The sequence below is a fragment of the Sciurus carolinensis genome, chromosome 3 (assembly GCF_902686445.1).
Source record: "Sciurus carolinensis chromosome 3, mSciCar1.2, whole genome shotgun sequence".
NCBI classification, from domain to species: Eukaryota; Metazoa; Chordata; class Mammalia; order Rodentia; family Sciuridae; genus Sciurus; species Sciurus carolinensis.
The window spans coordinates 82,700,868-82,728,595 of NC_062215.1; the positions used below are offsets into that span (position 1 = coordinate 82,700,868).

Sequence of the window (27,728 nt, forward strand, 5' to 3'; positions counted from 1 at the left end):
AAAGCAATCCTCATTAGCAAGCATTTGGGTTATAAAGTTTACTAAAGTAAATAACCTCTGAGGAAGAAATAGAACAGGAACTGAGCAGATAAAGGGACTATTTTGAAGCTGCAAGTTAGACAAAGGAGGAAATAGGGAAAATGGCAAGACCTTCAACAACTAAAGTATATTGAACGCTATTTAGGAACTGACTTGTGTTCCCCCCAAATTCATGTTAAATCGTTGCCCTCCGTACTTCAGAATGTGATTATATTTGGAGATAAGGTCATTAAATAGGCAAAGGTAAAATGAGACCATTAGTGTGAGCCCCGATCCAATCTGACAGCTGCCCTTAATTGACATGGAAATTTGTACACTCAAGGGACCCAAAGGATATAAATGCACAGGGAATACTGCCTTGTGAAGAGGTAGCAATGTGTGAAAAAGCCAAGAAGAGAGACTTCAGAGGAAACCAACCCTGTAGTATCTTGATCTTGAACATCCAGCCTCCAGAACTGTGGGAAGAAAATTAATTTCTCTTCTTTAAGATACCCAGTCAGAACTATTGACTTATGTCAACCCTAGCAAACTATTTCATATATCTTTTCTGATCTAAGCAAGTACTGAAAAGTCATTATTTCCTTAACCTACCAAAATTTAATTGAACTTTTAGGGGAGGAAGTTGTCTGTTACATTGCTTATTACATTTATAAATAAGAAAACATTATCTTTAAAAAACTGTAACATGGAAGTTAATTAATCAGATCTCCCTCCATTCCTTCCTAAATCTCACATTTAACTGTGATCTTCTGACTCAAATCAGGATCTACCTTGTCTTTTCACCAAATTTGCATATTTAGCCTTTTAAAACGTTTTGCATTTTATTTTATTTTATTTTTTATTGTAAACAAATGGGATACATGTTGTTTCTCTGTTTGTACATGGCGTAAAGGCATACCATTTGTGTATTCATAAATTTACATAGGGTAATGTTGTTTGATTCATTCTATTATTTTTCCCCTTCCCTCCATCCCTCCCACCCCTCTTTTCCCTCTATACAGTCCTTCCTTCCTCCATTCTTGCCCCCCTCCCTAACCCTAACTCTAACCCTAACACTAACCCCTCCCACCCCCCCATTATGTGTCATCATCCACTTATTAGCGATATCATTCTGCATTTTATTTTTTATATTAATTCTTGCAACCTTACTTTCTGATGAGAAAGTTGGGAATTAACTACTGTACATATCCGTGTGCCCTAACCTAGAATTTTAATTGCCTCATTAAGAATGAAGACTGTTTTATTTCCTTTTCCCCCGGTGATACTGATACAGTTTGTCTAGCATTTGAGAACTGGCATGAATCATTATGCATAGTACTATTTCTGCTATATGTAGGACACATTCTAAGCTTGTTGAACTAGAACTTTTCAGGAAAAATAGACTGACCTGAAGTTTAAAATGAAAAGACTTTAAAATACCTGAGTTGACATAAAGATACTGTACTTTGAAACTTTGGAATTTACTGCAAATATTATGATTCACAGAGGACAAGATACCAAAGATCAACTTCAACCTTTAATACTTAACTGTAAAAATACCAAAGTTTGAGTCTCAACCTCACTTTGAACATAGGCAAGATTCTAAAGCCTAAGACCCCATTTCTCTATCAATAATATTGTTAAAATAGTAACCTGTGTCCTTCAAAGAAATCTTTGTAGGCATTAAATGATATAATGTATTTGAAAATGCTAAATGAAATAAAATGAGTAAATCCATTAGGGGATGCATAGAACAATAAAAATTCTTTTTACTATATTATTTTGAGCTTATGTTGAGCTATTTACTTATTGTCCAAAGTAGAGTAGAAAAGGGTTTTGACTAGTCATACAGAAATTAAACTGTGTAGTATCTACAGATAAAATACAACTGCAAAGTTGAATGAGCTATTATGTCATTGGGACTACAATTTTCTAGATGGACCAATGACAACTAAAGCCTTAAAAGAAAATAAAAAGTGTAATCAACAGACCCTTTGGAATGATTAGCAGAATATTGTGAGCTTTTAAGTTAGGACTGTTCAGACTAGACTCTGGCAGCAGTACTAAGGTAGCATAAAATATTTAATTAATTTGGAAGATGTAATTTTCCAATTTACATGTGACTCACTGCATTGTTCATAGCGATTTTAGGAGTTCTCACCTAAATTTAGCCAAAATGTGAAAAATCATATATTTTATGGCAGACAAATTATTTTAAAATACATTTTAAAATACGGCATGTTTCAAAAATATAATCAGTAAATGATTACACATTTTCCAAAACAAAAATGTTCAGTTCCTGATTCATGTTTGCAACACCTAGGGATAAAAATTCAATTTCTCTCCTTTAATCTCTTGTCTAAATTGACATTTTTAACTTCAATGTTGTATTTCTAAGTTTTTAATGTCAGAATAGTGAGTTGTGTTGATATATCATGAACCAAAGATCCTGAACGCATTTCTTTAATTGATGCATAGTGTAGGTATGACTATTTCAAGAAAAGTTTAAAAGAACATGGGTTTGGTGTTAATCACTGCCATTATAAGGAACAGGCAGGCACTTGCAGGACTACAGTGGAGATTAATTGTTCACAAAGGGTAAGAAAAAAATAAGCTGAATTTGTTTTGTAAATAAAATCAAGCAAAGAGTACTCATTCAGTGAGGGAGGTACTGCAAGACATTTGGTGGCAGGAATGGTCACAGGGAATGTATTACTGATGTAATCATTCACTACAAAGTAAATGGGTAACATAACTCGTGGGCATATTGGTCATGCAGAATCACTGAGCTCCAACCGTCTTTTCTCTTTCTTTCTTTCTGTCTTTCTTTCTGTCTTTTTCTTTTTCTTTCTTCTCCTCTCTCTTTCTCTCTCTTTTGTGTATGTCTTCCTCATTTTTCTTCCACAATACTCTGTTTTTGTTTTTCCCCTCCATCTCAGAAATCTCTGGGAACCCATAGAAAGGAGATTGTTTCAAGAGGGGGGATTGTTAAGGTTGGGGATTTTAAAATTTGTTGAAATTTGCAAAAAACACAGAATAATTCATTCTATTTTAAGAAGTGGAAAGGTCACAGCAATATGAAACTTGGTTTTTTCCTAACACAAGCAGCAGAATCAAATTAAGGCAAATTTTTTTTAGAAGTTCAGGTCTTCAAGGGCAGAATTCTCATCTACTTCAATATCTGCAACACTGGGTGAGTCAGAGTGGATGTGGAGCTCACAATACAAGGACATAATAAAGTACAGAAGCACAAACAAACCACAATCCCAGAAATCTTTAAAATGACAGAACAAGACCCATTTTATGACATGAGTACATTATTTATACTAACAGTAATTTAAAGAGATCAGGTTCACAGAGTGGCATTTAAGTGAAAACAGGGTTAAAGTTATATTCAGAAGACAAAGGTCTTGGTCCTTGACTTTGCAACCAATCTGCTGAGTCACCTTGAACAATTATATGCTTTTAAAATTTTTACTCTTTGTTTCTATTATTAAATATTTGGTAAGTAGTTAAAATCACAAATAACCAGGATGGTAGTTTTTGTTGTTTCTTCTTTTTATGTGACACAGGTTTTCACTAAATTGCTCAGGTTGGTCTTAAATTTGCAGTCCTCCTGTCTCAATTTCCTGAGTAGCTGGGATTAAAGGTATGTGCCACCACACGTGGGGCTTTATTTTATTTTTTGATTGACACATATTATTTATTAAGAGCAATACATTAAAAAAAAGACTTCCTTATCAGTAAAACTTTGGTTGCAATAAATGGAAGGATAATATTTTCTAATACAAGCAATTTGCATGACTGGTCCTGTGTGTGGCAGAGTTTTAGCACTGCTCTTCTGTCAGCTGCATTATCTGTGTTCAACTGACTGGGGTAGCTGAAGGAGGAGGCATAGAAAGAATTGCTTATAGTCATATCATTTTGTGCTCTTTTTAGGTCTAAAATAGATTGACTCAGTTGCATGAATGTCCTGTGAAGAGACAGATTCATTGAGAAACAGGTATTGCAATTTTATTCTAAATAAAATGCACAAAAATTAAGTATCAAAGGAAGAGTAGAGAATGGAATGGAGATCAAGGTAGGTAGGGGAAAGAAAATGGATTCTTCAAAGAGTCACATCACACTAAATTAGAAAGAAAAATCAATTGCCAATGCTTCTGATTTTGTTATTTAGGAGAAATTTTATTTTATGGTAGCCCATGAATTTTAGGTAGGAGATTAATTTTAAATACTATATTCTTTGCTTTAAGTCTGAAATTTCGTCCATAGGGTTTTACAATAAGTGATGGTATATATACATACACATCTAAAGTAGTTTTCCTTTTTTCAAGTAATATATATGTGCATATATACACATTGACTAAAGATCTCTTGGGCCAATTCCTTTCTCATTTTATTGTCCTTCAGTTCCTTCAACTGCATGGATTTTCCTACATAAAGTATGGCAGGATGAATTTGGTGTATATTTGTTTCATCTTTTAGGAGTAACATTACATTTTTTTCCTGTCAGAGAACTCTCCTTTTAGAGATGTTACTAATATCATCTTCAAATGTCTTACCCAGGTTAATAATTTCTTGGTTGAATTCCTTTTCTTCTGAGTCATACCCAGGAAAGCATTTGAAATGATCAAGGTTGTTCGTACAGATATCCACACTCAATTTTCCAGTTCCTAAGATACTATTTTGATAATGATTATGGTGAGGTTGATCTCATAATAAATAGAAAATTAGTTTTGCTAAGTGTTTCAGCTTTTTCAGTGCTGTGATCAGAAGACCTGATAAGAACAGTTAGAGGAGGAAAAGTTTATTTTGGGGCTCACAGTTTCAGAGGCCTCAGTCCATAGATAGCTGGCTCCATTGCTCTTCAGCCAAGATGAGGCAGAACACTGGGGTGCAAGGGCATCCCAGGAGAAAGCAACTCAAAACAAGACAATCAGGAAGTAGAGACAAGTCAAGAGAGTGCACATGTGGGCTATGACAAGTAAGGCCGTGTGGGAGCTGCTGAACAAGACCTTTGGAAACAACATCATCATGTCATGTGCCCAGATGCTGGATGTGAAGCTACAGGACTCATTAGCCCAGCTAGATTTCAGTCTTGCTTTGGTCCTATCTGTTCATTCCATGCCCCAGTTTCTCTATATGGAAATGCCTTTTTATGTTGGACATATGTAAATAGCTTTTGATTTTTATAGGGGAAACATAAAAGTTACCTTGAGTCCCAGAGGAGAGTTTGGACTTGGACTTTTGGGTAATCCTGAAACTGTTAAAGATTATGGTGATTCTTAGAACTGGACAAAATGTATTTTCATTGTGAGATGAACATGATATTCTGGGGGCCATGGGTAGAATTTTATGGTTTAGAGATGAAGTCCCCAAAAGCTCATTGTAAGACAATAGAAGGAAGTTTACAGGTGAAATGATTGGGTTCTGAGAGCTGTAACCTAATCAGTGCATTAATCTTGTGATAGGGATTAACTGGGTGATAACTATAGGTAGATAGAGTGTGCCTGGAGGAGGTGGGTTGGCTATCTATGGACTGGGACCATTGAAACCATGTGCACCAATAAACTTTTCCTCCCCTAAAATCACTTTGGTCATAGCAGGGAAAAATCTGACTAATACACCCAGTATGTTCTCAAATTGTATTAATCTTTAATCACTTTTATTCACCTACTTTCATTTATAGACCCACTATTAAATCTTTTAGAAAAAATTGTTTTCATTAATGATTTAAATATTATTGGGAAGTGAGAGTATAACTATTGAAAGGGGTATGGGTGGTATGGGGATCAAATAAAGTTGAACTGACACCTGACCCAGTGACTTTAAACAAATGACTTTTCTTCCTATATTTGATTATCTTTGGCATGGAGGATGAGAGTTATGACAACAATTAAAAGAGTATAGTGTATAACAGTGATTAAACAAGACATATGTGTGTGTGTTTGTGTGTATGTATGTGTATATATGTATGTAAAGCGTGTCCATAGTAGGTGACCCAGTAGTTTTAACCGAGTTCTAGCTAATGATTTGGACCTAAACTTTTACCTTCCATTCTTCTCAGAAGATAAGCTAATCGAATCTGGCTATTTCTAGTCAAGTCTACATTGATAATTCATGTATCCATATTCAAAAACACAGTTTCTAAAGGAAAGTGACCTTCGGTCAACAAAAGTGTTCTAGATGCCCATTCCATCTGCACAAATACAAATAATTTAAAAATCTTTTTTGTGAATAAACTATTAGATAACTCTATCTAAAATAGTTGATAGGTCATGTATCAAAATCTTTGCTGATTTGACTTGCAGTTGTTTAGCAGTAACTTTGTGCATTTGAAAGAAAAAGAAGTATCTTTTGCATCTGTCTATGCTGGTCAACATAAATCCATTGAGTGACTGCCTGTCCCTTTGTAAGTCTATCACCCATGTGTTCAAGGTATCTTGTAAGTTTCTTCAGAAGTGGATTAGTGCTTTCAATTTCTTTCTTTCTTTTTTTTTAGGTTTCATTTATTTATTTATTTATTTTCTTTTTTTATTGTAAACAAATTGGATACATGTTGTTTCTCTGTTTGTACATGGAGTAAAGGCATACCATTTGTGTAATCATAAATTTACATATATTTAGAGTGTCTCTGTTCTCAGTTGTAGTTTATTTGAAAGAAAAATGTCTTTAGTATTTCTACTTCTTATACTTGGGTGGGTCAATTCACTACATTTTAGGGCAATTTAATATTGTTGTCTTTCACTGCAGAATGAACATGGAAAATTGAATGTAAGTCTTTCTTTTAATAAAAATTTTATCTCTTTAAATTAAAAAATTTTTTTGCCATGCTGAGGATTGAACCCAGGGCCTTGCACATGCTAGGCAAATGCTCTACCACTGAGTTACATCCTCTGATTTTATCTTTCTAAGAATTTTTTCTCATAGTACATTATAATTATACATAATAGTGAGATTCATTCTGACAAACTGCATACGCTCATAACATAATTTGGCCAATTTCATTCCCATTATCTCCCTATTCCCTTCTATCCTCCATCCTGCTGATCCCTTTCCTATAGTCTACATGTCTCCTTTCTATTCCCCTGTGCTCCTTTCCCTATTTTTTTCTCTCTAGCATCCATTTATAAGAGAAAAAAAATAACCAATCCTTGACTTTTTGAGTACGGCTTATTTCACTCAACATGATTTTCTATAGTTCCATTTATTTTCCTGTAACTGACAAAATTACTCTCTTTTTTATGGCTGAGTAAAACTCCACTGTGCATATATAGTACATTGTATTTATCCATTCATTTATATTTCATTTCATTTTGTTTTTGAGATAAAGTCTCACTATAATGCACAAGATGGCCTTGAACTTATAATCATCCTGATTTCATCCACCGAGTACTTGAGGTTACAAGTGTTCACTATCATGATCAGATTCAAGTTTTTAAAAATTTCTTTGAAAACAAAATATACAGTGGATTTATATTTTACAACTTTTTACAAGCAAATTTGAGAAAGTCTTTTGCATTTATAAAAACTGAATTTTTTCCATCCTCCTTCTCTTTACAACTTTCTTCTTTTTTCTTGTGCCATGATCAATTATTACCTACTGAAAGCATTCTTTTTTGCATGAAGGGAATTTGATCCTATTTTGCTCTTTCTCTTGAATAGAAGCCAAAGATCGTCTCCTTAGCCAGATGCAAAAATTGCATAACAACTCTCATGAGAGCAATGAAGAAGAGGTGGAATCCAGTTCTCTATATCCAGTTATTTACATTGCAACAGGAAGCCAAAAACTGAAAGCTTATCAGTAAAAGGTTGAAGCATTGAACAGCATGGATATTAATGAGCCAGCTCTAAAACTCAAAAATGTACTGTTATTATTATCCACACAAAATTAACCTCAGGATAAACATCTTAGATATCACATGAAAATATAAGAACGGAACCAATAGAAAAGGGCCTCAGGGACATCTCCTGGACAGAAAATGTGCAATAAAATGGGAGGAAGCTTCAATCTCTTAATCATCTCTGCTGTCAAAGTCTTACTACATTAATTCTTATCCTTGGCCAGTTCCTATTTGCGACAATTTCTAATGGAGTAGGTGAGGATGTAGAAAGAAAAGGGGGTAGGAATATTTTTTCTTTGGGAACAGTTATATCACCATGGACCTAGAATAGCATTTGCTCAATTCCCTTGCATTTAGAGAGGGTCACACCCAAGTCACAGTTAAATGACATCTTTGCATATCTTATAAACAGACCAAGGACAGAGAAATCTATCCTCTTCTTCATGTGTATATAACTCATGTAAATCTCTTATGAGAAGGTTTGCTTTAGAAATGACAGTGAAAAATATTCTAGTGCTGACTTAATGTGGAAATATTTTAGATAAAAATAGAACAAAGTAGCTAAACAAAAGAACCACATAACAATCTTCACAACAAACTGAGGTTTTTCCATTTCCTCAAGGAAAGGAGATCTGTAATACATAGTGTATATGTAGAGATTGAAATGGACTTGTAATATTGGAGTGGATGCTAATTACACACAAACTTTGAATTTCCATTTTGGCCTAAGTAGGGCAGAATGAAAACCTTCAGTAATGTATGGTGTACATATTTTTTTTAAATATTTTTTCCTAATTCTTTAGCTGTAGTCTAGATATTTATTTATCAATAAAAATGTGACTATATAAAGACATTTCAATATTAACTTACATTGTTCTGTTAATTGAATAATAACAATAATAATAAAACAACTATAGCACTATAAACAGGTACTAGTAGTAGAACCATTTTACAATTTAATAAACTAGGATTAAAAAAACTATAAATCATAAATAAATAACTCCATCTTTTTAACACAATTATAAGACTGAAACTCAGGAAAATATTCATTTAGGATCTCTAGCATATAAATGATTATGTTGCCAAAGAAAAAAAAATTGGAATTATTATTTTTATTATTAGAGTTATTATTCTTAGTAGAAATTGAAATTATCCAGAATAGGATTTAGATGTTGAACAACCATTACTTATTTGCTGAGTTCTAATTCTAGTCTTTTTGATTCTATGCTACATCTTTTGAATGCCTTTTTCTTCTATAATTATTTATGGAAAAACTAATAAAAGTCTTCAAATGTACCTTCCTGTCAAGTTTTCATCTCTTAGAATATTCCCACATGTAGCACATTACCCTCCACTTCTAATCCTAAAGTATCCTTACCCATAAAATGGGAACTCTAATCTCTGTAAAAACTCTGTTTCACATTTTAAATAGCAGTAAGAAATTCATGGGGACATTAAGATGCATTATCTATGGTGTGAAAGAACAAGGTTAAAATGTTTGAGGAAAAAAAAATGAAATGATCACCTTCTACCTTCCATTACTTAGATTAAATGCCAGTGTCTTTTCTCCTCTTAATAATTCCCAGCATATTAAATATGGGTACATTTTACATCCATTAAAGAGGAAGATTAACAAAAGTGAGAAACTTAAAATTTAAGCTTTGAATTCCATTACGTAGTAAGGTAATAATTGCTCTTTGAAATAAATATTAGCACTCTTGTCCATATCAGACAGTATATGTGTTATTTTTGCATGAAACTGAACACAAAAATGAATGAACATTTAGTATGAAAAAAATGAAGGATCACATAATGTTAGAGGTTTTTGGAATATCTGTCTCTACCATTGGGAAACAAAACAAATTTACCTCTGGCCATCTGATTTGTTCAAAGTCTAGGAATCTACAAAACAAATAAAGAGTGTAAAGACTTCCCATTAAGTGAACATTTTGTTTAGAATTCAGAATTTTATCAAACAGTCTGGACTGAAAATTTGATTTCTCACATATAATATTCAGGAACTTAGTTATTTTCCAAGATAAGAATTTTACACCAAAGCACTAACATGATGCACATGGAAAATGTTACATTCCAGAGATTATTGTAAACTGTGAAGTGGGAAGAAGACCAAAAGGACACTAAAATTTGTCTGTATAGACGACTCTTCTGAGTCAGGTTAGTGTTCCCTTTGATAATGTGCCAATAATAATGCAGTGAACTGTGTAGGCAGACAGTAATGGTTTAGGATCCAAAAATAAATAAAATTTCAGGTCAAGCCATGTGTGGTGGCGCATACCTGTAATCCCAGCAGCTGGGGAAGCTGAAGCAGGAGGATCACAAGTTCAAAGCCAGCCTCAGCAAAGGCAAGGCACTAAGCAACTCATTGAGACCCTGTCTCTAAATAAAATACAAAATAGGACTTGGGGATGTGGGTCAGTGGTTAAGTGCCCCTGAGTTCAATTCCTGGTACCCGCCACCCAAAAAAAAAATCTTCTCAGTTCAAACCTTAGTTTTGCTTTGCTTGTGATTTCAGGAATAAGATACATGATATATTTTATTCACAGTATCCTTGTATTAAAACTGGGACAAAATATTTATCTCACATGATATCTCTAAGTATTTAAAAGGGTCAATGCATTCTTATCAAAAAGATCAAAAAGGACTCTTACACAATAAACAGTCATTAATATCTATTACTAATTGTTACTATTTAAAGGAGAAAAGTTGAATGATCTAATTGCAAAGACACAGTGTGAAGACATGTGAAAATTAATACATATTTATTCTTATCCACAAAGACCCTAAGATGGGAAATTAACCTCTCATTTTACTGAACAGGAAACTAAGCCACAAAGAAGTTGACTTGTGTAGAGGCTAAATTTAGACACATTATAAACTCTGCAGTCATTTGCTTCTTTCTCTTTTCCCAACTCATTTCATTCTTGATGAATACTCAGGTTGATGGATTTATTTACTTTCCTGTTCATGTACCCATGCATTCATTCTATTGATATTTACTGAATACAAATAATGCTTCAATTCTTGTTCCAATTCCAATTTCAGTCCTTTCCATTAAGGACTTTTGAGTTTAACAGAAGAGACAGCAAAGGAGTTATTAATATCTGTTTTGGTTACATGTTTACACTAGATTTGTATATAGAATTTTCTGGAAATGTATGTGAAAGAAGTAGTAGAATTTTTCCAGCATGGCAAGGAAATTGAGTGTACTGCTAACTGTATAAACATATAGAGGAAGAATCTAGAAGATGGTGCTTCCCAAGTGAAGATTTCTCTTTCAGGTAGGAGCTGGTTGGTGTGAGAGCTACATTTTCAGATAGGAATTTCAACAAGTTTGCCCTGAAGGTGCAATTTAAAAGCACCTAAGAGAGGTCACAGTAGCAAACCAAAGGAAGTCATCCCACTAAGATGTCTGGCTCTTGTGGGGTTTGAAGATGAACTCTCAGGAAACACCAGTGAATCAAGGCAAGAATCAATGGTCCCATGAGCTGGATGATAATCACAATCCTAAACAATCTTTCACATATTAAGGACATGAAAAATACATATGAAAAAAACAGTGAAAATGTGTTTTCAACTGCTGGATATGAATGGCTGGATAATTTCACTCACTATGAATGAAACAATAAATTTTATCATGCTCTTTAACACAAAAATTATACAGAAAACAGCTCAAAACCAGCTCACTTGTATCAAGATGACCAAAATACAGGTCTCTGATGTGTAAATCTTTGATTGAATGATGACAATACTTAGATGAAAATGAATAATGCTCTCCAGTTAGAATTTCTTTGTGAGAAAATAATGAGAATGACCATACACATAAATTTCTTGAATTTTATCCATATTCACTCAATACATATTTGTAGAGTGACTCTTCTTAAGAGCTAGTTGCAAGCATTGCCTAATATATGGAATGCATAAATTAAAAGACTTAAAAATCTTCATTTTCTTAAGATATTTAAATATTTCTTTAACTACAAGTTATTTCCCTAAGTACTCACTTCAAAAGTATGGATCTTGCTGCAGAAACTTTGGTTAAAAATCTAGTGGGAGTCAGGAATTCCCTAAAGAACATCTACAAATATTCTGATAAAAATTAAAGTTGAACAGTGTTATACTACAAATTTGTCTCAAGATCATGAAGGGGGCTTGCAGAAGGCTGTTGATGTAGGAGGAGGAAAACACTAGGGATCATGATAGGATACAGATGGAGTACGAAGTATAGTGGAAGAAAGTTTTGGGAATGTTAGTCCTGAAGGATGACCAGGGGTTCCCTGGGATTTAAGGAGAGGAAAAAAGTCAGGGAAGCACCATAGATCATATTGCTTCTGGAAATTCATATAACTTGTTGAACATTCACTGTCCCCTTGGTTTAGACCTTTATCCAGTATGGAAGGTATGGGCAGATGTGAAAGAGCAGACAATGGGATGAGATGATGGGCCCTTGGCACCACACTAAACTTCACAGTACAACTCTCTGGATTGTTTCTACCAAGGCCGAGGCTTTTTAGATTCATCTTTATGTATTTATCACCTAAGCATCAGCAATGGTCCTATATTGCTCACATTACTTTCAGTCCTGCACTATTACAGAATTACAGAAGGTTCCTCTGTGTATGCTGGCATTGTGAAAATATACCGAACAGGTCTAAAAACTATGCCTGCAATCTTTTAATCACTCCATAGCCATTAATACAGCTTCTTCCACATAGAACAACATGGTATACATATGTTGTACTACATTTCATATACATGAGTAGGAAACAAATAATGTAAAGAAAACAGACATGAAGTTATACATGTTGAAAGTGACAGAATATAGAATTAAATACAGATGACTGGGTCTTAAAGGACTCACTATAGAGTTACACAGAAAGACTAGAGAAAGACAAGCATTTGGAGGGAGATGAGGGACAGGAGTGGGGTATAGGCAGGGAAAGGGCATCATGACTACATAGAGGCCACAGTAAATCCAAGCCATCAGGGTCCATCTGTGGTGGCAATGCTTCTTAGATTTTCTATTACAGAAAAAATATTCTGTCCCCATTAATTCACTTATCCTTTCAATAACATAAATTAGGTTAGGGTAGAGAACACATGACCAAGAGAAGTTCTCAGAAGGCAGTTTCTTCTGAGGTCCCATAATGAAGATTTAGCCATAAGGTTGTTTCCAAATGGCCAGAGGCCATTTTTTTCAAGGCCAATTTTTTCTTTCATTCAGGTACATGATTCTTCAACTCCTGACTTCTCCATAGAACTTCCTAGATGTGAACCCACCTCCACAGATCAAGAAATGGTTCATAATTTGCTGAGTATCAGATACAGTGCATAGAATAGCAATAAAGCAGTCACATCTAAAACACTAAATCAGCTCATAGACTCATTAAATAGTGGCCACTCTATGTATTGCTCAGCAATGTCTAATTGCTCATTTATGAAATAGTATTACAATTCTTACTATTTTTAGATTGTGAAGTCAATTTGTTACTGAGAACTGGGTTTAATTATAAAAGAAAAATATGCCTTTAAATTATGAATAGTTTAAAATGGTCTTAAAAATACTTTATACTTAAGTCATTGTGGCCCACATTATATTTCCAAGTACAAATATTTTAGAAATGAACATGATATTTAAAAGAATAGAACATATTATAAATATAAATTTTTAAAAAATCCTTAGTTTGGTGTTGGTGCCATCTTCAGCATAACTCCTGAGAATTTACTTCTGAAAACTAAGGAGTCTGAATAAAGTGAATTAATATTTAATGTGAACAGGATTTAAAAATAGAAATAACTTGACATGATTTAGCATTCCCTCTTTCCCTCCCTCCCTTTCTTACTTTTTTCCCTTCATCAACCAAAAATGCAGCAAAGTAAATTCTGTGGTCTGACTATACCACTTTAAATGCTTCAGTAATATCTACACATTAAATAATTTTATGAATACTAAATCACACATTAAATATTTATATTGATAAAATTAAATACTCAAAAATACTACTATCCATGATAATAATTATGACTATGCTTACAATTTATTATACACTCCTCCAAGTGTTTATGTTCCACCAAACACTAAACCAATATATATTTTATACTAACATTTTGCATATTAAAGTCTATATATGAATATAAAATACCACAGTATTAGCTTCAATTAATTTATAAGGAAGCAGAAACTTAGAAAAATTAAGTAGTGAGTTGGTAAATCTTACAGCTCCAATTTGAACTGAGTTTTGGCTGGCTCTAAAATCAAACTTTTTATAATTCTGCTTCTAAAAATGATGCAAGTCTCCTTTTTCAGTGAGGCAAATATTTAAATTGGTTCCTTGTACAGGTTCTTACTTTCCTCTTACGTCAGAAATATCAACAAGACCAAAGCACAAGCCTAATGATAAGACAAGCCAGTTAGTTTCTCAAAGAAAACTGAAATAATCTGTAACCCTGGTCTGTTTTCCCATGTGTGGCAGGGATCTATAGCAGGTGGATATGGACTTGGTTATATTTGCCTTCGCAGTCACACAAATGACAGCTACCCAAGTAAACTACGCATATAGGGCTTCTGTTTTTTACTGAAGCATAAACAATATACAATCTTTAGATCCCTTTATTTTAAAAACAATTAAAATACTTACATTATTAATAGAAGAGCATACTGGTTTCGATCCATAAAGTCTTTGGGAAAGGACAATTGTAAAGGAAGTTCTTTTAAAGAAAGAAAAAAATATTAAAGTTGGAGAGTCACTCACATGTAAAATTATAAGATGCAGAGAAAATTGTTTTTGAATAATAGCGCATGTACAAAACTTTACCATAATCGTCGATATGAAGTATTTTTATCTCTGACTTTACTATCTTCTTCTTCTGGATAGCTTCCTTCAGCATAGAATTGCTTTCCAATATAAAATATTCTATAAACCAAAAATGACAGTATAAATAGCTAACTCCTGTGCATTAATTGGAATCAGTACAATACCACACAAAAATCACCCAGTTGTTACCATTCAGCAGTCATTGTGCTAGGCACTGGCTAAGCTCTCACAATTTGTCTCCTAAATTACTACAACAATTTTCTAACTGAACTTCCTTACCCCTGTGAAATTTTCTTCATTTACACCTATATGCCAAAATTAGCACTACATTTTCAAAATGAAAATCTAATCATAATACTACTCTGCTTAAGAATCTTGAAAGACATACAGAATTATCCAACATTAAATGGGGTGAAATTTGAAATGTCTGAATATCAATACAAAAACTCAGGATGAGAACAAAATTAATCAATAAAAACCATACAGAAATGACACAGATGATGTATTTCCCAGATAAGGACATTAAAACAGATTAAAACTATAGTCTAGCTGTTCAATAAGAGAGAAAAAAAGCATGAACATGTAAGATATTCCTAAAAAGAAAAACTGCAGAATATGAAATACATGAAATTTATAGTCTAAAATAAAAAATATACTGGGTGGAATTAATATTAGATTCTGTAGTAAAGATCAATGAACTTTACAGCAATAGCAAATATTGAAAATTAAGCAACAACAAAAAATTCAAACTGACAAAACATAAAGGGGATGTTAGTAACTTGCTGAAATTTTGGTTTATATCGCATTAAACATATAGGTCTATTTGGGGAGATATTGCATATTAAAATATATAAGTGTGTATAAGTCTATATTCATTTGAGTCTTTAATATCTCCCAGACATGTTATATAGTTTCTATTTTAGGGGACTTATATGTTTTCATTAGATTTATTACTAGAAATTTTAAATTTCTGATGTTATTTTAAAAAAATATTTTAGACGATCTTTTGATTTTTATTGCATTTTATAAAATGATCGCATTTTGTATATCGATCTATACTATAACCATTATAAATGCAATTATTTCTAATAGTTTATTTTGCTATTACATAGTTTTTGTTTGATTGGTAACAAGTATGTCTTCTGCAAATGGTGACACTTTCACTACTTGTATGTCTTTCTTACTACTGTTCTGGCTACATCCTCTACATGCTGTACGGAAAGGGTTGGAGCAGGCAATCGTGACTTCCCCACACCTGGAGGGAAAGCCTCAGTCTTTCACCATGAAGAATGGCATCAGCTATTCTGGAGGCTAAGGCAAGAATATCATGAGTTTGAGCCCAGCCTGGGCAATATAGGGAGACTGTTTCAAAATAAAATCAACTAAAAAATAGAAGAATACTGCCAGCTGTTGAACTTTTGTAGAAATCATTCATCAAATTAAGTAATTTTTGTTTTTATATGGCTGAGTAATTATTAATTACTATTAATGTATTATTATAGTTTATCAAATGCTTTTTCTAAATCATTTGCATTGTCGGTATATTATGGTGAATACACTGATACATGTTGAAGGCTACAGCAATATGAATTCCTGTGTAAACTTCATATAATCATAATGTATTATCCTCTCTGAAAATTGCTAGGTTTGACTTGCTTGTATTTAGTTAAGGAGTAACACATTTAAATTTACGAAAATTTTATTTATCCATATAATGGGTGACCTTATATTTTCTGAAAAATTTTGTGCAAGCTTGTTGCTAATTTATTGAATGTTTCATAGAATGCACCAGTGAAATTATCTGGAACTGGAGTTTCATTTCTGAAAAGAATGTTAATCGGAAATTTAAAAAATTTAGTAAATAATAGTATGCTTATGTATTATGTTACTTCTCAAGTGAATGTTTACCAGTCTATGTCTTTTAAGGAATCCATCCATTTTATCTAAGATATCAGATCTACTGGTATAAAATTTCTTATTATATTCCTTTATTATAATTCTAAGTGTCTGTAGAATGTGAATTACCATCACCTATTCTATTAGTGAAAATGGTAATGACACTGTACTTGTTCTCTATTTCCTTACATATCTCTTTAGAATTTTATCAATTTTATTGATCCTGTCATGGAAGTACATTTTTCTCTATTGCTAGTCTATTTTCAATTCACTCATTTATTTCTACCCATATTTCTTCTTTCAACTTGAGAATGTTTAAAAATTTATTTATTTTTGTTTGGGGGTTGCTGGGGATTGAACTCAGGGCCTCACACATGCTAGGCAATGCTCTACCACTGAAATATATGTTCCATGCTTACTTCAACTTTGTTTTCAATTAATTTTATTTAATGAATTATGGTTTCTTGATTGATTGATTGATACTGGGAATTAAACTCACAGGAGCTACATACCCAGACCTTTGTAGTTTTTAAGACAGGGTCTCACTAAGTTCCTCAGTGTTGGTCTTGCTAAATTGCTCAGGCTGACCTAGAACTGGCAATCCTGCCCAAGAGCTGGGATAACAGGTATGTGCCACTGCACTTGGCTATTTCTGGTTTCATAAGATAGAAACTCAAATCACTGATTTTTAAACTGTTTCCTTTTATAGAAAATAAACATACAGAGCCCTACATAGTCAAAACTGTAGCTCTCTCTAAATTTGAATTTATTGTATTATCATATTTATTTGGTTCAAAATATTTTCTAATGATTTTCAACTTCATTGATCCAAGAGTTACTCAGAAGTGCAATTCTGATAGTAATACATTCTTGTTTTCTTTTCTTCTTTAAAATTGATTTTGTCTTTACTTTTGAGGTATTTATTTGAAGTTTGTTTATCTAGGTTGAGCATTTTGGTTTAATTTGGCTTTCTATCAGTGTTTTAAGTATTTAGTTCTATTGCCTTTTTGCTTGCTTTTTTTCTGCTGAAATATATAGTTATTCTTTGTTAGTCTGTATGAAATGGGCAGATATCATATGCTCTTTTGTTTTTGGTGATTTGAGATGTTTTTTTTCATCACTGAAATTCCACAGTTTCCATAATGGTTTTATTGTTTTATACTTTGATGTGGTTTTATTGAGAGGTATCATGCTTATTTTTTATGTTCAATTTTTATTTTTCATGAGATTTTGAAAATTATTGACTATTATTTCATCAAGTATTTTTATTAGCCACACCTACTCTATGACTCCAATTAAAACTATGAAAGATGAAGATATTAGCCTGTGATTAATTGTAATTTGGTTGATTTCTTTCATTCTTTTGCTCTCTTCCCTAGAAAGTTTTTAGATTTCTCAAGTTTACCTCTTTCATTTAGTGCTGTTTGTTATGCTTTTAGTATGCTCTAATAAAGCTTTTATTTAAGACATTTTAAATTTATAAAGTTCCATTACAAAAATACATTCTATTTATTTTCCTAGTTTTCACTTTTAATATATATTAATAGTCTATCATATTTGTGAGTGGGTTTATCATCTCTATCATTTCTAAATCTGAATCTGAATATTCACTAATATTTCTATTAATTCTGAGTTATATTTTTTAATTCTTTCACATACCCCCAAATTTTTATTGGACACTGACCATTGGAATATTTACATTTTTGAATTTTAAATTGCACTGTAATTTTTATAAAAATTGTTGGGCTTGCCTGGTGTGGTGGTACATGCCTGAAATTGCAGCAGCTTGAAAGGCTGAGGCAGGAGGGTTGCAAGTTCAAAGCCAGCCTCAGCAAAAGAGAGGCACTAAGCAACTCAGTCACACCCTGTCACTAAATAAAATATAAAATAGAGCTGGGGATGTGGTTCGGTGACTGAGTGCCCCTGAGTTTTATCCCCAGTACTCCCCTTCCCTCCCAAAAATTGTTGGGCTTTATCTGGCAGATGTTTATTTGTAGGTCGGCTTGATCATTTCAAGATTTTAAGATACCCTTTAGTGTAGGTTTGAATGACCCTTTTTGTATGATTATTTTAATTCTACTAAAATGCATGGCTGTTCTGGGATGTGCCCTAAATACCCTGGTGTTCCAGCTGATGAGAAAAGGAACAAGTCCAGCACTGTGTGAGCTCTGGCTTTGCTTAGGTCACTAAGTGTCTTGCAGCACATCCTCAAATGAGTATTTCAGAAAGTCTCCAGGTATGCAGCTGTCTGCTGATACTTGGGGTTCTCTTTCCATGAACCTTCCTCTTTTCTAAGGTCAGCCCACCTTTCTAATATTCCTTAAGCTTCAACCCTTCTGAAAAAAAATTCTGTCTCTTCAACTCAAAGGTATCCATGGCTATGCCTGGATTATTCCTTTCTGCTCTGTAGTTCAGAAAATATTTCCAACCTTAAAGCCAATGGATTTATGACACTAATTTATTTCTTTCCTTCCTTCAGGGATTGGAGACCCTTGCTGACTAATATCCAACAGCATAGAATAATAGTTGTTTCATATATTTTATTCAGTTTTCTTTGATAATTTTTTTTTTCTTTCTTGGTAGAGGTAGGTGGCCTGGTTAAGTTTGCATTATCTGATAACCAGAATAAGAGCATTTTAATGATGTTAAAGATTTGTAATTGAGTCATTATGGTTAAATGTGAATTCCTAAGAATGAAATGCAAGATGTACAATCTGGCTTCAGTCTACTCATGTAGCCTCATAACCTTTCATTGTTTTCTGAACTGTTTTGTTTTAGCCACGCTGAACAAATTTTTCTTGCAAATGAGAATAATTTCATAACTTCTCATTTCTGTGCGTGCAGGTTTCTTCCTCTTGAAATGCCTGTCCACTGACTTCTTTCCATTAACTGCATCTGTTTATCACAATATGATAATCATTTCATTCCGTGTCACTCTCATTGGACTGTGACTTCTACATCAGGCAAAGCCAACTACATCTGTGTAAATAAATGTCTTCCTCTCTAAGTTGAGAAGATTGAATGTTCCTCAAAGTGTCTTACATTTCTAAAATGTGAAAGAAAAACCCCAGATTATTTAAACACTTGCAAATTTTCAAGGAAGCTATCACACAGTTGATCTTAAATATTTAAAAATATAAATTCTTAAAATTTGTATTATTTTTCAAGGATTTACCATTAATAATATAAGCACTAGTTGTAAAATACACTTAAGTATTAGAGTAAAAATAATCCTTTTAAAATGTAGAAGTAAATCTCACTTGATATTTTTAACTATAAAGGTAGGCAATTTATCTATTAAATGTTTACTTTTATACTTCTCACAAGTCATTCTAATTTAAGAAATTCTTAATAAATGTATAATGTCTTATTGTCTTAATAAATAATTAAATAATCAAATAGATACCTCTAGAGGCACCAAGGTAAGAGTAATATGCTAGGAATTTCCTACTGTTTTTTATAAAATGCAAATGGGGAGAAACCCAATTATATATAAACTAAACTAATTATATGATTATGGCTATAGTTAGAAAGTTTTACTTTCAAATTGAACACCATTAGTTTACTCATGAAATAAATATTCAGCATAGCTACAGAGAAATAAATTCTAGGTAAGACAAATAAATATAAAGATTAAAACCATATTCAAAATATGAAGAATACACAGCATTCTTTTCATGAGAAATTCAAAAAGTACACTTAATACACATTTTTTATTAAAACATCATAAATAGGAGATAATGTCAGTGTATTATTTTAGATACAAAGTTAAGGAAGCAAAGAGAAGACAATGAGCACAGAAAACTGAGAAGGAGATGAAAATAGGAAAGATAAGAAAGAGGCAGTATAAGAGGGATGAGGAAAAAAGATGGAATCAAAAAGAAGAAAAGGAATAGAAGCTCAAAAGAAAGAGAAAAAGAAAGAATACATGAAGGTAGAGAAGGAGAAGGCTGAAATTTCAAAGGACAAAATGGAACAGCAGTGCTGTGTTCTGAATATGTCCTCCAGATTCATCCAGGAGATGAATCATCAGAGCCATATGTCCCCAGTGTCAGGAGGATGGAAACTTAATCTGACTTTGCTGTTTGTGAGGGAACCCCCACGAATGAATGTGTGTAACTTTATAAGCAGAGGGAGAGAAATGCATCAACACATACATACATACATGTGTTCTCTGACTCTGTCATGAGATGCTTTGTGCCACCTTGGGACTCTGACAGCAAGAACACTATCACCAGAAGCTGAATCAATAGGGTCTACCTGATATTGACCAGGGAATCTCCAAAACTGCAAGCCAATATAAACCTCTCTTTTTCTTTATAAAGTTAGCCTGCCTTAATTATTCTGCTGCAGTAATGAAAAGTACACTAATACAGAAAGCAGTACAAGACATAGGACTTTTGAAATATTAACTAAGTAAAATTCCACATATTTATCCCATGTCTTCAGTCACTGAGTATTTTATTGAAGGATTTATTTTTCAGTATAAAAGTTATATGTTCATTGTAGAACATTAAGAAAACACTAAAGAACAGCAACATAATCATTTGGAAGGCTGCCAGACAAATGTAAGAACTTTTAATATTTGCAAGTATTATCTTCTTGCATTTTTATGTACACTTTCAAATAGTTTTTTGAAGCAGCATAAAACTTTTGATTCCTAAATCACTTAAAAATATAGCTTAAATGCTTTTTAAAAATTAGTGTTTACAAATATATTTTTATCTTAATCCTGTTAGGAAAGTGATAGCATTCAATCGTTAGAATAATTTCTTAAGATTTTTAATAAAGGGACTTTTTAAACAGAAGTATGGATATTGAGGTAGGAGGAACCTGAGGGATAGTACAGTGCTGGGATGTAGCTCAGTGGTACAGCACTTGTCTAGCATGAGGAGGTCCTGGGCTCAATCTCCAGTACCAATAAAGAAAAAGGGGGATAGGGATAGTATAGTAACCCAAAGCTGATGAGAGTGGGTAGGCCTGATGGTCAGGAGAGAGTAGTTTATTAGAACCTCCATGCAGATGGTTGTGCAAGGGATCCATATTGAGGGGTCAATAAAGTTAGCCAAAGCTTACAGTCAACCTGTGAGGACTCTATAGGAACAGGACTGATGGAAAGATAACTTCAAGTCACTTGTTTCCTCTCCCCAGTTGCCTACCTTGTTCCTATCCACTGAATCCGATGGTCAACCACAGGCAACAGAACCAAAGTTATTTACACAAGCTACTTCAGAGCCAGAGGACATTGGGGAATGGAGAGTTAAACATGATTCTGGAAGGGTAGATGGTAACCATCCAGGGGAATGAGTAATATTACATTAAAATTCCCTATGAAGTCCTATTTTTTTCTGTTACTTATAATATTTTTATTATCAATAACTTTGTTAAAATAATTTGATTTAGAAAATTATTTTCTCAACCAAACCACCAAAAATAAATAAAAAGGATACAAAATATCAAAAGCTTACGATGAGTTTTTTCCAAAATGGTGGTTGCAATTGGTATTTCTGCCAGCAAGTTAGGAGAAATTATTTATATCCTTATCATTAAAGTAAAAATTGTGTACTATAAGTTTGTTAGGAAAACTTACATGGCATTTTTCATTTCTTTGACAACTATTGGGTTAAAATGTTTTTAATGCTTGCTAAATATTTTAATATTTCCTTCACAAGTTTCTGTTCATGACTTTTTTTCTGTGGCTCAAAAATGAGTTAATACTGATTCATTGATGCATTTACTTTCATCAACTAAAAGACAGACTTACTGAATATAAATTTTATCAACATAAGTAATTGTTCTTTGAAAAGTGAACACCTGACCACTGTTTATAGCCATTTAAAATTTTTTTTTCTTGATCATGAGATAATTAGATTTGGCATCTAACTGGGAAGATCAGAAAGACTTCCCTTAAACAAAAATGTTTCATCATTTGCAACAGACATACTTTGTAACTTGCAGAAAAATGTTTCATAATTTGCAGCAATGTTATTATAAAAACATTGTCTTGTTACAGTAGAATAAAATTAAATTAAAATCAGATGGGGAATCTCCTTTTAATTCATCCTCTGTTAAAGGCAGAATATACAATGAAATACAAATAACTGTCATTTATTAAGTGTGGCCTGCATGTTATGAATGTATTTCATCCTTACTGCAAACTCATTTGCTTATTTCCCTAAGAAGAAATTGATCCTTTGAGGCATTAACTAACTTGTATCAGTTCCCACAAGAAGTATATTATGGACTCATATCATATAATAATTTCTCTAAGAATTCATGTCATTCACTCTTCCTTGTATTTCATCAAACATGCCATCTTTATTATCATAACTTTTGCTGTCACTGTTAGTATTGAACAGATTGAGTTTGCTTACTATAATCTTTTTAAGATGTATACTGAGGACAGGGATAAAGGAATAAACAAACACTAAAATATATGCTAAGCTATCTTCAGGCCAGATAAAAACAACAGGAATAACAATAACAAAAACTACAACACAAATTTGAAATATGTCTTTGTCCAGGGCAGGCGGTAAGCCTGCATATGGTAGTATTGAAGTATGAAATATTGTAAATAAGTAGAGTATTGGTAGTATTGACATGTATAAATGGTGCCTCTTTTCTCAAAATAATATTTATCATTCAACTTTCCACTTTTATATCTGTGTCCCTTCTAGCTGACAACATCTGAGACTCCTACTTCAATAAAAGTTATGTGATACACTACAAAAACACGATAGAAAAAGTTACCATTGTACTATAGTAATTACAAACCCTAACTTGAAGTTGAACTGCTTTATTTGATTCCTGGCCCCGCCATTTATAAGTTTGACTTTGGCCAAGTTATTTAACCTCTCTGTGACTCAGCTTCCTCATCTGTAAAAAAGAGATAATAAAACTTCCTATCTCAGGGAAGTTCTAAGGATTAAAAGATTCAACAGAATGAGCCTCATTTAGATAATAGTAGTTTATGCTTAATCATTGGAGCATAAGAGCATTGATTAAATAAATCTAAAAAGAAAAAGAGAAAAGGAAGCAAAGATGAAAGAAAGACATAACACAGGAAGGAAGGAAGCAATCTGGATATTCATTCCTAAAATTAGCTCAAGAATACATTTATTTATCCACTCTATAGCAAGTACATAAACACAGTATTGTCCTTGCCTTGGTTACATTGCTTGATAATGTATATATCCTTTTAAAACTAAAGCCGAATAAGTATAAAATGAACAAATGTGAGTATATTAAACCAGAAGATACAGATATCTTTAAGAGAGTATAAAATTTATAAAATAATATGTGTTTCATAATTATTCCAAATGTCCATATAAGGCATTGTTCTGGAGGGACCTGAAGTCCACAAAAGAATGACCCAGAGCATGAAAGGTTCAGATGGTTGAAATGCACCGGCCTCATTCTTCATTCCTCATTCCTCATGGTAGGTAGATGGTAAGTGTCTCATTTCAGGCAGCTAAGATCCAATCCCAGCTATAAGATAACTCAAACCAATTGATTTATTTTCATTCTTCAGCTTTCCCCATGCTGGGTTTGAAGAAAGTCCTATATGACATCCTGAATAGCAATATAATGTCTAATGTCAATGCCAGTCAGAACTGTTCTAAAGCGAATTCATGTGTACTCACTTGCTGGGTTGTCAGTGCTATGCAGGCTCACCAATGGGACTCTTGGACCTGGATTTTAAAAATACATGTATAAATATTTTTAAAGACATCTAAGTAATACGTATTGGAATGCTTACATGGGAGGGTCTATTATTCCAAATGGAAGCATCTCATGGTTAAAATATAATGAAACAGAGACATATAAATATATTTAATTGTGCTTGATGGGCATTTTGTTCAGAAAATTAAGAACATGAGGGAAAAGTACTATTTCCACAAATTGTGCTAAGATCCCGATCTCCCCAAATGCCCTTTACTTCTTTGATGTTAGCTAGTCCTATGTGCTTTACTCTTCCATTTTTAGACTTTATATAATAATCACTGATGTTCAGGAAGTTGATGACATTTTCATCCATCATCTGATGCAAAAGATATTGTATTTGCAGTCAGTCAAGAAAGAAAGAATGCATTTGAACTTGAAATTTTTACATACAACAGAATGAAAAAGGGGGCTAATCATATATTCATTTAAAAATATATTAACCAAAATCTCAGATATTTGAAATGTATCAGTTAAGTTTTTACCATGTTATCTTGAAACCTCCCTTTCTTAAAGGAACAAAAGAGTCAATGTTGGTATATTCCTTCCTCTGTCTTAAAAAAAAGAATAGTTTAATGTTCAGACTGAAGCAGGAACACTCATTTCATCGCATTATAAGAGGGCACATGGATTCCAACTTCTCTCCAGAAAACAGAGCATCAGATTGAAGAGTAAGTTATTCCTAAGAACATTCTAGAGAGACTGTATAACCATGGAAGACTACACGGTATTCTCCAAAGACAGAAGTAATAGGGGTGATGGGATTGCTCACAATCAAAGAAAGCTGAAGCAGAGAAATTTCATTTTCCATAGATCCAAAATGCCATAACAGAAAACAATAGCTGAGTTAGCTAATCACTATGGCATGGTCTTGCCAATATGAATGTATATTCACCTTTTTAAAATGCCACATGTTCATGTAGCCTTTATCAATTATGTATGCATGAGGTCTCACTCCTAATTTCTATTTCTAAATGAAATATATAAGTAAAATTTGTATCTCTAATGTGTAACAATTAAATTTATTGATGGTATTAATAGATAACTGATGAAATATAATCAGAAATCCTGTTACCTTACCTTCACAGAATAATAAAAAATGTTGATTCAAGGGACTAAAACTGGCATCAAAATATGTACATTGTTCCTTCATAAAATTACATGAAATACATTGACGATTTAATAATCCTTCTGTAGAAGCACTGGGGAAAGAAAATGAAAGTCAGAAGTTACTTAAATCTGTACATCACATTTAAATATAGTGTAACTTAAAGAGAAAAACTGTAACGGTGCTTGCATAGAAGCTCCTTATAAATTATGACTCACCATACACATACAAAATGAATTTCCTTTATTAATGTTCAGACACACACATTTTTCTTCTCTGTAATAAAATTAAAATTATGTATGCCTGTATGTATGTAATATGTATTTATATATGGCTATAAAGAAACTGATTTCCATAGGACTCAATGTAACTTATTTGCATTTTCTTTGCAGATATTTCTGTATAAACTTTAAAAAGAATTTGGCCACAGATAGCAAGAGATAAAGTAATCATCAATAAATGTCAGTCAAAAGGATAAATAAATATTTCCACAAGTCACACAAAGTCAAGCTCATGATTTTCTAAACTCAAAAGTCTAAGCACTAGAATTTGGCATATTTTCCTCACAATGTACCTGTAGACAGGTAAAGAAAAGTTATTTTTGTATTATAATACATATAATGCTAATGGTAACACATAGTTTAATAAATAGAGAAGGTAAAGAGAAAAGTGATCATATCTTTATTTTACAATAATGATGGTTGACTTTATAAGGGTAGACATATTCAACCAAGGTTAAATTACTTACATTTAATTGTTTATTTTTAAATGATACTATCTTACTCAATGGGTGAAACTGTTACTGAACATACATTTAAAAACATACATTCTCAATTGCATTTTGGAATGAAACACGATTTTGGAATTTATGTATGAATGATAGTCATCTTGGTTTCAATATGTAATATGTCGTAGTCATGGGATGAAGCAGAGGTGTTAAAGTAGGTACCAGAAGCAATTGAAATTCAATGTCAACTATAGTTCACAAGTCATAATTTCATATGTGGGACACTAAAAGCTGATTATAATTCATACTTTACTAAAGGCAATATATATGTATAAAATAGGCCATGCAAAGCAATTTAGCTCGTTTACCAGTATGCTGACTTATATTTAATTTTTAATTTAATTTTTAATTTATTTTATATTTTTAATTGTGGTAAAATAAGTATAACAGAAAATTTACCATTTTAACCATTTTAGGTATATAATTCAGCTTCATCAGGTTTATCAGAATATTGTATAATCAGCACCACAAAGGTCCTTAGAAATTATCCCACTTGCACATAGCAATTCAGTGACTTACTAAGATTTAAAACTCTTCTGTTTCCATGATTCCATAAAGCTTTCAGATCCATGCTCCTGAGAAATTTAAGCTGATATTCTCTCATTATTTAGATTATGAGACTACCAGAGTAGGAAATACAGATTTTGAAACCAAACAAATGTAACACAGAATATGCTAATAGTTCTGGGTCTGCAGAGAAGTCTGGTGCCATACATTAAGTCAACCAATGACCACTTTATAGCTTGAGCAAGACACTGATTGAGTTTTCTGGATCAAGCACTAGCATTATCTTAGAGTCAAGCCAACTGGCATTTGATGAGCTATTTAAGGGAAAATTTATTGGCGCTACGTTTTATTTATAACACAGTCAGCTACAATAGTACAGGTCATAGATATATTGACTGCTCTGCCTCAGTCAAGAGAAAGATGAGGCAAGTCCACAAATCTTAAGATTCATGGTGATTCAAATCACCATGTAAGCAGAATAGAGATTGAGATAGTTCCATTTGCTCACCTTAACCAGGTCTTAACTTCTGATATGGTTATTTTTCTTTAAGAGTTTTATAAAATAGGAGTAATAAAACAATGATCAAATATTTTCACCCTCTGAATTATTGTGCATTAATAACAATATGTGTTTCAAGATGATGAGCTTAAGGTCACTAGAAAGAAAAAGTGGCCAGCACTTTGGATTAAGCTTTCCAAAGCAAAAACAAACAGCTTTTCTTCCTCTAAAGGTGTCAGAATTGAGAACATGAGTCCAGAAGGTCCAAGAGAATAAATGGAGAAAATGAATTGCAGGGGAATATGATAAGAAGGAGGGATTGCTTTGGCAGGAAAATAATTCTTTATAAATGAGAGTGCAGGGATGAATTAGGGGGAGTTAGGGTATGTTAAACACATTTTTGCTCTCAAAGGAACATTTAAGCTACTTGGTAAGAATCAGAAGCAATACTTCTTCAAACATGATGAATTTCCACTGAAATTATGACATGGCAGTTTTGATACTTAAAAAATGG

The 27,728-nt window shown here is 32.8% G+C and overlaps 1 protein-coding gene across 3 annotated transcripts in view; it reads right to left on the bottom strand.

The window, feature by feature from the left end:
* Positions 1 to 27,728, bottom strand: part of Dpp10 (dipeptidyl peptidase like 10) — a 1,299,115-nt gene that overhangs the window by 23,355 nt on the left and 1,248,032 nt on the right. For all 3 annotated transcript variants that reach the window (XM_047546244.1, XM_047546243.1, XM_047546245.1), the window contains exons 16-19: positions 25,394 to 25,515; positions 24,235 to 24,282; positions 14,696 to 14,794; positions 14,519 to 14,588 (exon numbers count right to left, since the gene is read on the bottom strand). In XM_047546244.1, coding sequence (XP_047402200.1) covers positions 14,519 to 14,588; positions 14,696 to 14,794; positions 24,235 to 24,282; positions 25,394 to 25,515 — 339 coding nt within the window. The remainder of the gene's footprint in view (positions 1 to 14,518; positions 14,589 to 14,695; positions 14,795 to 24,234; positions 24,283 to 25,393; positions 25,516 to 27,728) is intronic.